Below are 14284 nucleotides of genomic sequence, written 5' to 3' on the forward strand. Positions count from 1 at the left end.
AGCGGCTGTGCCGATCGGGGGTGCCGGCGGGGCACGATGTGACTCCGCGGGAAGATGAAGCCGAGCGCTGCCGAGGCCGCCGACAAAGGAGCGCGTCCCCGTAAGCGGCGGGGGGCTGTGGGCAGTGCGGGGAGCTGCCGCCGTTCGGGCCTTGCTCAGCCGGTGCCGCCATCCCGGCTGGGGCTGTGAGGCGCCGCAGCCCGCCTCGTGCTGGGCTTGCGCCCGAGCCCTCGGGCAGGCGCTGCGAGCGGGGGGGGGCAGCTGGAAAGGCCCTTGTGTGCCTTGGGGAGTTACACGTAAAAGCGCGTTCCTAGTGTGTGGGAAATGGCCGGGCCGCTGCTGGGCGAGCTGCTCTCCCCGGGCAGGGCTTCGCTGGTAGTTGTGTGAAGGGCTCCTTAGGCCCAGGGTGTGAGAACGCACCCCCTTTGCGAGAGAGACTCTTTATTGATGTTGTAGTCTTGCTAATGCGCTCCAAACTTCTGATTATCCCTGAGACGTTTAATCTGCATGCTCCAATATTAATTCCAGTGTTTAGAGTGTTAATTTTTAAACGACCCTGGCATGTGTGTGGTGACTATAACACTATATTTGATCCGTGATCATCTACAGAATTGTCCTTGCACACTTGCTTATCATCCATCTTTTCTATTCAGATTCTAGATCAGTTACACCAAACTATGTGTCCTAATTTTCTTATTTTTCTAGGTTTTTTTGTCTTCCAGATCCTACAAAACTGACTGCTGTTCCTGTGTTTTTTAGTGTGCTCATAAACCTTAGAGGATTTTGCAGCATGAGTAGTGGTTCTGCTCCCTTTCCCACCTAGGACTGTTTCAGGGAAGGAAGGAATACTTAACAGAGGGACTGTTTTGCATGTTGCCTTTTTGTCTCCAGAAGAGGCCTGCTCACTTCCTGTGGCAGCACTCATTGTCTTGAGCTTCTCCAGAAGAAGCACCTAGGAGTAAGTCAGTGAGGAAGAAAAACCAATGTAAAACCAGTATGTGGAATTGTGCTTTGAGCAACATGGTCTAGTGAAAGGTGTCCCTGCTTATGGCAGGGAGGTTGAAACTGGATGATCTATAAGGTCCATTCCAGCCCAAGTCTTTCTATGGAAGCTTGCTCCATCCATTTCCTTAATTTAGGAATTTTCCCTTTCAAAAATAAAATCAACATCTAATTCTGTTTAAATTGCCTGTTTTTTTTTTTCTTCTTTCCCCAGCAGATGGAATACAAGCAAAAACAGAAAAGATAAGATCTTCCCTGAAGAATGTGAAAAAAGACACAGAAAAACCAGAGAAACTCAAATTTAAGCCGCTCACTGGGAAGGTGTTTTACCTCGATATCCCATCAAATGTGATCTCTGAAAAGTTAGGAAAGGACCTCAAAGAGCTGGGAGGGGTAAGTTAATAGTAGAGTCTTGTATGATCCTAGAAGGAAATGTGCACATGTGGAATGTCTTTTTTGTGTTCTTTGTAACTGCATTTTAATGTTATTTGTAGTTATCTGAGATGGGGTCTTATTTTTCTATGTTTGTCTTAAACTTTAGTCCAAAAAATGAGCTTATCAACAAATTATTCTGTGGGTTTTCAAGAGAAGCTGCTTTCCTGCTTGGAACAAAAGTTCTTATTGGGAAGTTTTATTTTCAGTTGATTATTCACCTGGCTTAAAATTTTATCCAAATTTATTAGGTTTCATTGTTTGAAGTGATGATATTGACATGTTTACATGTTGCTAACTGTTGCATCTAACAGTGTTCAGCTGAACCCGAAAGAGATTAAAGGAAGAGTTTTGTGTCTGTTTTCTGTAAGTCAACAACTTCACTAACATTTTTCACAGAGAGTATCTTAGTGAGTGTTTTTGAATACTCTTCCTTAAACAATAAGTTTGAGTAATAACAATAAGCATCTTACTAATTTTTTTCCTAATTCTCCTTTCTGTATGGAAGGAACTCTTTGATGCAAGTAAGTACAGGATGCTTGTGTGGAGGGCATTTAGCAGTGCCTCTCTCTGTATATCCTGGTTCTGTAAAAGATGCATAGAGCAGAATTGAAAGGCACAGTTTCAAGCTGTGTGATTTGTGCTTCCCACACTGATTAGTGGAAAAGAGGAAAATACCTCAAGCTATACAATCTGACCTGAAATAACAAGGCAGATAGCAAAACTGTAGTTGGCAATGAAAGAGACTGAAGGAGCAAAATTGAAGAGTAAACTCAGAATGATGGCATTTTTATATTGCTGAGTATGATATGAATCTACTTAAGACTTTACTTTTTGGAGAAATGTTATGAAAACTGTAGGTGTGAATCATGGTAGCTATCCTGAAATTTTATTTTTTTCTGCTGGTCCTAAACTCAGTAAATTTATAGCTTCTTGCAGACTGTAAATTACATTTGCAAATACCTGCCTGTAAGTTTAGCTGAACACTTCTGTGTAATTCCTTTTACCTAAAATTGGAGTTATTTCCTTGAATTAATATGTTATTCCTTAAAGCAGTGTTTGCATTCTTGTAATTGGAAAGTATTACAGGTAGGTAGTAAAAAATTGTAATAATCATAACAAAGCAAAGTTCTTTTAATAATGATTACAAATTAAGAAATTGAAATTAGAATTTGTGACTGGTAAGATGCTAGTACAACATAATTGTCATTGTCAACCAGATATTTAGAAAATATTTTCTTGTTAACTCAGTGTTTTTGAAGTTAATTGTTTTAGAAGTTTTATCGCTTTCCTTTAAAATATTCCATGTAAAATTGAGTTACTGAACTACTGTCCTGAAATAATTACTTGGTTTATGTCTTTATATTTAGAGAGTGGAGAGTTTTCTTAGTAAAGATATCAACTATCTGGTGACTAATAAAAAGGAGGCAAAATTTGCACAAAGTCTTGGCCAGATTTCTCCTGTTCCTAGTCCAGAATCTGCATCTAATGGAGGAAATGGTTCACCTCATCCTAGCAACCGAAAAGATCGACATGATGGAAGTTCATTTAAGATAGTAGATACAGTAAGTTTCTTAGTAATAATGCTGCAAATTAGGTGCAATCCATGGGATATGCTCTTACAATTTTCTATTTTGTTTCCTAAAGGGGGCAGCAGTTCCTTGGGTGAATAAGGGTTTTTCTTTCAAACATTCTTTTAAATTTATTCTGGCTAACTTGTTAAACTTAACTAACTCAAACTAATTCAGCAAATTTTTCGAAACTTATTTTAAAAAGGATCCGTTCTTGCAAATAAAGAGTACACTAAAATATGTTCTAATTTACTCTGTCTGACTTACAACACTGATGTCATGTTTGACAGCTGGATCAGGCATATGATGACATCCAGTGATTCCTGTCTCTTTAGCAACACAACCTATTAAAATCTGGCTGATTTGATGTTGTTAATGCTGATAATCTGCAGAAACACTCTCTGATAGTAGTAGGAGATAATTAAAATTGAGCATTATGAATATTAAATTTTTCTGACCTCTTTCTTAGGGATCACATTAATTGCAACAGTTAGTATATGAATTTATGCAGGTTTATGTGAAGTTTCTTACATGGGCAAGTCTTGTGTCCTTTCAAAATACAGTTGAAAATCATTAGCTGTACTATGTATATAATGCTTATTTAGAAACATGACCAGACTGCAGGCTGGACTTTGTATTGCGTGGGTGAGGTCACCTCATTTTGCAAACAACCTGGGTAGGTAAAGGCAGCTCATTATGAATAAACAGCAAAAAGTAGAAGGAAATGCAGTGGTGATTGAAAAGCAGGGGATAAGACAGAGGCTGTGATTATATTCATGACTATAATGTTCACAAGCCTAGCTGACATAACCTCATCTTTTGGTGTCTGTGTCATTGACACTTATTCCCACCATCTGCTTTGTTCCAGCACTATCATTGCAGTGGCCTTCTTTGGCTGAAAATGATTACTTGTTGGGGTTTTTTTGGTTTTGGGTTTTTTTCCTTTTGACTTTATCAACCATAACCCTGTGAGAAAGATGTATATTATTGAAAAATTAGCAGTAGAATGAACAAAAGGAGATCCTCGTAGCTTACATGTGTATTTGCTAAGAGCAGTGTAAATTCTCTCTCTTCGCTACAAATGTATTTCTGTTTTAATGTAGGTACGTATGAGCAGAGGAAAGTCCTTGGTTGAAAAAGCAATCAAAGAACAGGTAAGCCAAATAATCAACAAACTTGTGCTTCAGAACCTTGGTCGTTTGTTTTTCTAGAAAACAAGCAGTAGCATAAGTGGTCTTAGTGGTCCTAGAGAGAAGTCAGTCACAGAATACTCAGGCAGAAGTTAAGGGATTGTCCTAAGTGAAGTTGGTTATGTTTTCTGAAGAACTGAAAGTCTAGGAGTCTGGAGTCTTAGGACAAGTAGTAACATTTTTTAGGACTGCTAATATAACTAGCACTTGAGAGGTGCTCATGAAGTTAATGTATCTATTCAGTCTTCAGATCTTACTATAAAATGTGACCATAAAGAACAGTTTTGGTTTCTGAAGGTTAAATGTATTCTTTTGATGGTGAGGTGCTGTAATAGAGAGAGAGAGACAGGAGTCTAGGAGAGTGGTATTCTTTTGGCTAGAAGCAAAGCATCTGCATTTTAATCTCAGCTTTCATATTACATGTTATATTTTTAATTATTTTAAGTAATTACTATGTATTATTTAAGATTATTAATGTAATTTATTGCTTGCAGGACTTAATCCCCTCTGGCAGTATACTATCCAATGCTTTGAGTTGGGGAGTGAAGATACTTCATATTGATGGTAAATATTTTTGTTAGATGAAGCCTGACTTCAACGTGTAACATTCGTTTAACAGTTCTTTTGTTGAATTTGAAATATTATAAGTTATATCAAACATACAAAATTGAGTAAACTGAGTATAATTCTCCCACTTTTTGCCAGATGTTAAGAATTGCATTGACCAAAAGAAAAGGGAGCTCTATCTAATCAAAAGAGCAGGCAGTTCTTCTAAAGATGTGGTAAGTGCCTCTCTGCCATTTATAAAAATGCCATTTGTTTCATTAGCTGAGAAAACACTAAGTACTAAAGTACTGAAGACTGCCTACTGTGAAGCTTGTAGATTTTATTTTAATAAGACATTGCTCATTTTCAGTTTTTCACAGACTAGTATGTCTTGTGAATTGATCTAAAAACTGTCTTTGATAATACTGTATATGCTGTATATTTCAACATTATTTAAAAATAACTTTACTAGTAGTGTTGATTCCATGGTCCGTAGAGGTGTACTCTTGCAAAGGATATCTATGAGTCAGATGTGCAGAATTGTCTGAAATTTCCATTCTGCCTGCCTCAAAAGTAATTAATAAAATGTATTGTTGTTTTAGTATGATGGCAGCTAAGTTGTCTTATATATTTTTCCTTGGGACACAGTGATTAGAAATTGTTTCATTTTGATGGGCTATTTAAAAAATCATAATTATATTTCCTGGAGAAGCTGTCTCTATAAGGAATCTGCAACTCTTCCTTCACAGAGAATGAGCATAAAGTATCTTGAAGCTAATTTGCCAAGTATGTGGAGTTGGCGAGTGAAAAATCCCCTTTTCTCAGGTTTTTAGTCTATGATGTAGTGAGACATTAAAGCTTGTAGCTCTTGTGTGCTCCATCTGCAGTGGCTCTGTAATTTGCACAATTGTCTAGTTTAGCCATGGGGCCTGATAAATAAATGGAACCAAACTACCCAGCGTGTGTTATGTTATTTTGCAATCATATTGGCCAGTTCTTGAGGCCACATAAAATCCTCTGCCAAATCATCACTGTGTTCATGGATATCGGGTGCGTTTTTTTTGCAAATAGTATAAAATGAGTTTGTACTTTTACCAGAATCAATTACATGTGTACACCCATTCAAATGAAAAGAATTGTTTTAATTGGAGATACTTGCTGTTCTACATGTTTTGGTGACATTTTGCAGCTTGCAAAATGTTGTAAAAATGTTGTAAAATGTTATCTGTATTAAAGACTGGACTTTCGACCATGGCAAGGTAATTTCAGGGTGGAGAGAGTAAGTGTATAAGTTTACGTATCTGGGTTTCTTTGGGTTTTTTTAGAAAAATTAAATTAAAGCATCTGAAGGAGAGTGTAGAAAGAAATATTTCTTTGGGAAACATGTTACCTTGTTTCAAAGTACTAATGAGCTTAGTTTCCTGAAAAAGTCATCATGAGTGTATGAAGTCATGATTAACACAGGGAGACGCTCATAACTTAAATTATCTACAGCTAAATCTTCAAGTACAGTGCAGAATAATACTCACAGGGATTTTATACCATCTCTCTTTTTTCAATAGGGAAAACATGTTACTGCTCAAAAGTCAAAAAGTAAGTACTTCAATAATTGTAGATGTTTCTGGCTTGATTTATTTTCTGAATGCTTAAAAATGTGCTACTGTTCTACTGTGGTCAAATGTAGTGCCATACTCCAATTTGTATGTCCAAGAGAAGCATGTAGAGAAACTTTGTGGAAATCAAGAGTTTGTCAAAACCTGTACATAATGAGTTCTAAAATAAAACCTGCTTATTTATTAAGCTACTGGAGCAACTTAATAAATGATGAAAAGTATTTTTCTATTGATTTCCTTTTCTCCCCCTTTGAGCAGGTAGACTGAAAAGTCCATTTATCAGGGTGGAAGATAGGAGTCGGTAAGTGTTCTATCCATGCATTTAGTAATGTGGTTCTCAAACTGAGTAAATCAGAATTACTTGAGGAAGTGTGTCCTTAAGTATCAATTCCTTTCAGCTTCCTGACTTCAGATGTCAAGTGTACTGCCCTCTTAAAATGACATACAAATGTCTTTAGCCACCAAATGAAATTGAACAAGTAGTAGTATAGTAGGGAATATTTGCAGTAGGTGAAGGAAGTGGCAAGTTAACAGGTAACTCCAGTTTGTAGATTATGAGAGTGGGTTCTTTGGGTTACTTCCTACCAAGGAATGAAAAGGAATCATGAACCTTTACATCTTTCCTTAGATTCAAATCTTGTAGTCCAAAACTTTGCATACTGAATTCCACTCCTGTAGTTCCAACTCAGTTACATTCATCTCCTGCTGAGACTCTTTAGATGTAAGGAAAGTCAAGTTGTTAGTTAAAATAATTAATTGAAACTAGGTTTAATTTCCTGTTCAATCATTTATTTTTAAAAGGAAAAATTACAAGCTATTAATCTGATTTCAGAATGCACAGTAGCATGAGATTTGATACTTTCAGCCTTGAAGAATTTCACATCTTTCTGGTCCTGTAATCAGTCAATCTTTGTTGTATAAGAAAATGCCAGTTAGCCTGAAATTGAGAGAACAATTAATTGTAAAAAAAGTTTGGTTCTGCACAGTATAATTTGCACCTTTAAATTCCTAACTAACTTCTGAGTTATGGTGTTGTTTATAAGCACTAAATTCTTTGACCTGATTTCTCTGACACTTTTCCTGATTTTAAACAAGAGATCTAAACCTAGTTGTACGCTGTGAGTTGGTGCAATGGGTATGAGGGACATGGGGATCGTGGGGAGAACTGGACCAACGGAGTTGTAAGGATAAGAAATTCCTCTATAAATATGTGTGAATTTCACAATGTAGTAAAAACACTTGAAACACTTCTAAATATTTATGTAACATAATGTTTTTTAATGTTTGTGCAACAAAGGTAACAGTTCAGAAGCAGAAGGTGATGATTCACTGTTGTGTTATATTTTCCAGACTTGCTCTTGTAGTTTTGCTTGGGTAGCTTATAATAGTCATTTGGGAAAAAATCAGACTGAACTCTGCCATCAGCATTTCAGTAGTCAACTGATTATTCAGTATGTGAACTTTTGACATATCCTGTTTTGGAAGTTCGTAATCTATTCAGAGCACTGGTATGGTTGCTAGTTCTGCTATCTCTGAAAGTCCATTGGTGTACAGGAATATTGTTTTTCTGAAAAATTAAAAAGTTTTTGTATTTTGAGTAGTGAGTATTTTTTTTGAAGAAAATGATAAAATAAATTTTTAAAAAAGCATTGGATGTTGGAAATTACTGTAGCTATTTCTCAGGAGCACAAATGCACTGTTGTCCAAATTGTTCTTGGGTTTATTGGTTACCCAACTCACAACAACTAATAGGCACACAAGTCATATCCCAAGGAATGTGTAAGATAGCTATGGGAACTGAAGGAAAGTATCAAGGAAGAAATGGATGATTTATTTTAGGATATTTATCTGTTTAGCATTCTGTGTATGTCATATGTAAAAGAGAAACACTTTTTCAAGATTTTGGACCTGGAGTAATGTATGCAATTAAGCCCTTTTTCGATTTTTGATGGTTCTCATGCACTTGTTTTGTGTTAATACAGCCAGTACCGACCATTTTATCTGCAGTTACTGAGTTTTCCATTTCTGAACTATTGTGTTCCAAAGCCATATAGTCCATTTGAGGTGGATAAGAAGTATCCTGGTCAAAAGCAAACTCAGTCTAAGGAAAGGTTTGTTGAAAATTTTATTTTATTGAGGTGTGGTTAGAGGAGAGAGTTGTTCTTTGAATTATTCCATGACTGATTGTATTCTAAAATAATTTCTCAACTTTGAAGCTTCTGTGCTATTTAATACTATACCCATGTCTCATCTATGTATCTACTGCACTGTTGGTGTCTTTCTATCTTTACCCTCTTTATCCTGTCTTTAGTCCTTTTTTTGGGCACACAGATGCATACATCCAAAAATGTGGCCTTCTCCTTTCACAGTGTGTCAGCATAAGATATTTTTTTCCTTTCTGCCACTGGTTTCTTCTTTGTCCTCATCTTGGATGCTGTTAAGTAAGTATTTCACAGGAAGTGGGTTTTTTAAGACTTTTTTTGTATTGGTCCGTGTAGTGCTGAAATAAGTAGTTGAACTTTTTAAAGCAGTGATATTCAATTACAGTGCCTAACCATTGTTGATAAAGAGTGTATATTGTTAATAATTTATAGAAATTAGATAGACTGCTAATACTGCTTCAACTCTTCAAAGATGAAAAGTGGATGCCCGCTGCCTAGTGGAATTGCAGCTGGCTTTACAGCAAGTGTTTATGTAATATATTTTGGCATTCAGGCTCGATTTGAGCACTACGGATGCAGTTTGAACTTCAGCAAATCAATTTTATGATTTGAAACTATTTAAGAGTCTTAATTAAATGTTTTTTGTGAATCAGTAGGGTTTTAAATTTTTTTCTACCTAGCTTTTTTCACTGATTTCTAAAATTGGTTCATGTGAGAGACTAAATATATTTAGGTGGAGGGTAGCTTTGCTATATGTGGAACTTACTGTATTTAGTAAGTTTCTACTTTCCTGTCTTTGGGGCTGAAGACTTACTTAGCTCTGATACCTGTTTTCTTTATGAAGTGTCTTCTCCACAGTTCTGTCCAGTCTTGACCATAATACAGTAATACAGTACTGGAGGTTTCAGCTGATACTGCCATGATGTTTTTTTTTTTCTTTTTTTTAAATTGCAAGGAAGGCAGCAGTATGAAAAGGTAAAAAACATATTGCAGGGGTTACTGCTGTATTAATAAGGCAGTTTATGATTGTGTCTCTTCAGAGGATGTAGGAAAGGCCCATTCTTTTTAAAGCGTTAAAAAACCAAAAAGGCAATTTTTGTTTAGATGGATTAAGGAATATGATATATTAAAAATTTCAGGATTTATGTTTGAATACATGTTCCTAATTAATATTCCACATGGGCACATATCAGAGATGTTTAGGTAGGAAAATGTTTCATACTCAGCAAGTGAATGTGACCAGTGTCAGTTTTGGGGGAGAGAGAGAGGGGAATGTTCACTTGTTTTGTCTTTACCTGGGAGAAAAACTTGTTGAAGCAAAGTTGTTAGTTATACTTGCTTCTGCATTGAGCAAGGCCTGCAGACTTTTTCAGTCTTCAGATGATCCATTCTGTTGCTTCTATCCTGCTTTAGTGGTTCTCTGTGAGGTTTACTGTTTTCCAGAGGGAAGGTGTGAAAGCTAGTCTAACAGTTAAAGCACACATTAGAGTGCCCTGTCCTGGGGAACCCAAGAAATGCTGGGGCAGAATGTTAACAATACATTGCTATTGCTTTGTAAGCTAGTGATTTTTCAAGACAGATTTTTAGATGTAAAGTCCTGAGCTTACATCTATGGAGATACTTGGTAAAATCTGTCAGTGATTTTTGGCTAAATGAAGAGATGGAACTATTCCTTCAAAGTCAAAAGGAAGTAGAGATTGATGACTTTGATTTACTGCTGGCATGTCAACTGTAGGTGGTTTAATAGTGGATTGCAGCAAGCAGTTGCTCTTCCCTGATGAGGATTCTGAAGATCATGGAGCAGCTGTTGAAAACCTCTTTAAATTTTAATGTCCGGGAAGAACTTTAGGTTCATTTTTTTTTGTATTCCCACTTAGCCTTTACCTAGAAAAACAGGATAAAATGGCATTTGGTCAGCATATTCAAAATTATGTACAACCAACAGTGGGTGTTAAAATCTTAATTTTTTTTTTTTTTCTATTTCTAGTTTGGGTTTTATCAGCTGTGCACAGAGACTTCTAAATGTCCTTTGATTTTTATTTGTTTAGCAATTTTGTGTTGTTTATTCTTAGTCAATGATAGTAGTACGTCTATACTAACCTGGATGTTCTATGCTTACTTATAATTCCACTGGGTCTGCCTGTCTTCTTGCAGTAAATGTTTCTGGGTTTTGTTGTTTGATTTTAAATCTATGCTATCTTCAGGTTTTTTTGAGCATTGACTAAAATAATGTAAATAGTTTAAGGGGAAATAAAGGTTTGTTTTGGGGGCGTTTTTTTAAGTGAGTAAGAATGAACATACTGTGAGGAGCAAGTTGAGCACTCAGTTCGATGTTTAAGACTCATTAATAATCTCTTAACAGGAACAAAATAAACTGTGACAAGGATTGTGGAATGCCTGCTCAGTTTCCTCAGAAGGACAAAAAAAAGAGAGGATATTGTGAATGTTGTGGGAAGAAATATGAAGATCTGCAAACAGTATGTGAAATGTCAAGTATATGCTTTGATACCATCATATCTCTTTAATGTGATATCACCAGAGGTTTCTCTGTAATTTTTTTGTTTTAAAATATTTTTCCGAATAACCAGCAAATTAGTATTTTTTCCTATGTTAGAAGCAGCAATTAAGAATTAAAACCTATCTCTGATAGCTGAAGGCACTAGTAATTCATGTCTTAGAGATGCTGGTAATAAATTAATGGTACTTACTTGGCTCCTTGTTGTGCTGTTGACTTGTGTATTCATATCTGTAATATTAGATTTATTTAATGTTTTTTCTTTATTACAGCATCTTGAAAGTGAGCGGCACCAAAATTTTGCACAAAGCACACAGTATAAAGTTGTTGATGATATAATCTCAAAGTTAGTTTATGAGTTTATTGCATACAAAGATGATGATACAGGAAAAATAAAAAGGTGAGTTACATGTTGTAAATTCTAAAGACTCTATGAGTCAGGACACTGAGCATAAAGATAGTTTTGAAATTCTTGATCTGAATAGAAAAGGATTAATTCATGTTTTTAAGGCTGAAATAAATCATGGACAATTTCTGTGAGGTTGTATGTGGCAAATCAGTTCTGTAAAGCAGAACTTAGAAAAAAAAAGTCAAAATTGCAGATGACATCAGAGAAAGTTGAAACTGAAAGTTGCCAGAAGTTGTCCTACTTATCTTCAGCTCCCGTAACACAAAATCTACTGCACTGAAATATTTCTAACAGAAAAACAGCAATGCCTGGACATCTTGTTTTCTGTCATACTTAGTAGTCTAAGCACAGCAAGTTAGTCAGTCTGGTCTCATTACCTGTGGAAAAACTTCCTACCTGTACTCTAAACCTCTTTGCTGCTGTGCTGCCTGTGCAGGACAGAGGAAGCAAATGTTCCTTTCTTTGTGCTCAAGAGCTTGAAAGGCAAGAAAGGCTTGTTTGGTGTCTCGGACTGTAGGCACCAGGGTCTTTGTTATGTAAAGCAGTAACACTATTCAAGGTTGCTCTGATTTTTTGGAAATGAGTCAGGAGATAAAGAATAACTTCCTTGTTTATTTCTTCATTACTTGCCTTTTTTTTATAAATAAAGATATTCTTAATGAAATCAAAGGAAATGGAAATAGAATCAAACAACTGATAGACTAATGAAAGCAAGCCTTTATTTCTTTTGTGATTTCAAAATACTCAGAGTTGTTAGGCTTGAAATCCTGTCAAGAAGATCATGTTAATTTTGTGTGTAAATATCATAGACTATTTGTAAGTATTTATAGTCATTGCATTGTATTAATTAATTTCTTTTGTTCCTAATGCCACTGTAAATTGAGATTTTCTGAAGTACTAGACCGCTTTGTGTGGTTTTACAATGTCAAGAGCTGTAGAAATCAGTAAGAAAGCATCAAAACTATAAGGCACTCTGCTCCTGTAGAAATAGTGTGTTGCTACTCTAAATATATCTTCCCTTGAGGAGTCAAAACAAAAGCTCCTTTGTCAGTTCAGTTGCTTTTCTAGACTCAGTTGCATATGAAGTTACATTCCATGGGGCTTTTTATGTTTGTTAATATTTTTAAACAATTTCCTTGTAGGACAAAATGTAGCACAGGATATTTTTCTCCTATTATTGGAAAGATAACCAGACCAGATGAGCTGAAAGAGCGACTGAAAAAGCAACGCATTGCATTGAAAACTTACTCCTGGAAGGATACTGCAATGCAGGCCCTCAAACTGGATCGCCAGCCTGCAGAAGTACAACCAAATTCTGTGTCAATACCTACCCCTGTTTCTGCATCTGTCTGTTCAGTTCTTTATTGTCACCCATCACAACCTTCAGAACTAAAAAGTAAGTTCAGAATTAATAATGCAAATATTAAGACTGATTGCTCCTGTGCTGTGAAGTTACAAGAGACTGTTGTATCATCAAATTCCTTACAACCACCCCTTCAGAAAACTGACAAAGTGTACACAGAGGACTTGTCTCGAGCTTCTGAGCTGTTCAGCAAGGAAATACTGGAACCAGATGTAAGTAAAAAGAATGTACAGTGTTTTCAGGAAGGAATGGATGCTTTATATTCTCATACCCAAGTTACAGATTTTAGTGAAAAAGACAGAAACTTACTGCAGCAAAAAAGAAAATTAAATAATTCAGTAGTTCTACCAGCAAAGTGTTTGAAAAAAGCAGATGCCAATCCTACATTTGTCAAGAAACATCACGATTTATGTGATAATCATCAACAAACGCAGCACAATGTCGTTCTGGAGGCTGAGGTAACTGATACTGCTGTAAACAAAGAACTTAATGCATCAGCTGCCAGCACTGCCCACAGTTCACCGTCTGGAAAGCTGCACAGAAAAGTGAAGCTTAATTTGAGAAAGAATAAAAGAGAAACCCGGACACAGGATATGGAGTTATGTGTAAGGAATTCAGATGGGCTGTCTGTTCCTGAAGAGAAGAGAAGCACTTGTAGCTCATCACTGCAGACCCTATTGGAGTTATTTCAGACAAGTGAAAGAAACTCAGAATTTGGAGGTTTTTCAAGTTACACTGAGAACAAATGTTCAGTAAGAATAAATGATACATGTGAAGGGCAGAATGCAAATGTTATGTGGTCATTATTTTCCTCTTCATCCTCATCCCCATTTTTTGGATTTTAATACTGGTTTATTTAATACAATGATTTTTAAATTGACTTGAAAATTTAAGATTCTATTCATGGAGACTTAAATTGCTGTATTATATGTACAGATTATTTGATTTTCAAGTTTTTTAATGCAAAAGCTTCTGTATATGTAAATATAAAAAAATAAAACCTAAGTTTGACTTTGGTCATATGTTTTGGGGTTTTTTTAAATGTGCTTCTTTATTGTGTCTGGTGTGGCTCTGACCCCACTTTTGGATTAAATGAATTGCTAGGTAAAGCATGATGCTGCTGCATTTAGATAGAATAATTTCCTAAAATCATTGACTATGATACATTCCAAGTAACCACATTAAAAATAACTGGATGTTCCACTGTAAGTAGTCTATTACTCATGGATTGCTGATGTTTTGCCGGCATTTGGTTGCTTCCCTTTTCTGTTTCTTCTGCTGCTTTAATAGAGAACACAGTAACAAAGATGTATAACATTCTTTGACTACTCTGATGTATTATTATTAAGTTAAAACTACCTCTGTTGTCTATTTCAGCTAATAAGAAAGCAGTTAGATGTATGTATTTTCATTGGGGGAAAACAAACAAACAAGAAACCAACAGGACAGGTAGGTTTCTGATCGACTTGGGTCATTTGTTT

At 36.0% G+C, this 14284-nt stretch overlaps 1 protein-coding gene across 3 annotated transcripts; it reads left to right on the forward strand.

Moving 5' to 3' along the window:
- The first annotated feature begins 10 nt into the window (after positions 1-10).
- On the forward strand, positions 11-13819 carry DBF4 (DBF4 zinc finger). Of its 3 annotated transcripts, none has more exons than XM_053938850.1 (12): positions 11-100; positions 1217-1395; positions 2805-2999; positions 4109-4159; positions 4690-4759; positions 4901-4977; positions 6304-6334; positions 6610-6655; positions 8337-8465; positions 10879-10993; positions 11304-11431; positions 12583-13819. In XM_053938850.1, the coding sequence occupies exons 1-12, from the start codon at positions 55-57 to the stop codon at positions 13646-13648; spliced, it is 2133 nt and encodes a 710-aa protein (XP_053794825.1). In that variant the 5' UTR covers positions 11-54; the 3' UTR covers positions 13649-13819. The 3 variants fall into 3 exon arrangements, with proteins under 3 accessions (XP_053794825.1, XP_053794833.1, XP_053794842.1); XM_053938858.1 differs by having other exon boundaries at positions 6613-6655; XM_053938867.1 differs by having other exon boundaries at positions 12-100; positions 1220-1395.
- Positions 13820-14284: the final 465 nt, after the last annotated feature.

The sequence above is a fragment of the Vidua chalybeata genome, chromosome 1 (genome assembly GCF_026979565.1).
Source record: "Vidua chalybeata isolate OUT-0048 chromosome 1, bVidCha1 merged haplotype, whole genome shotgun sequence".
In the NCBI taxonomy this organism is placed as follows: domain Eukaryota; kingdom Metazoa; phylum Chordata; class Aves; order Passeriformes; family Viduidae; genus Vidua; species Vidua chalybeata.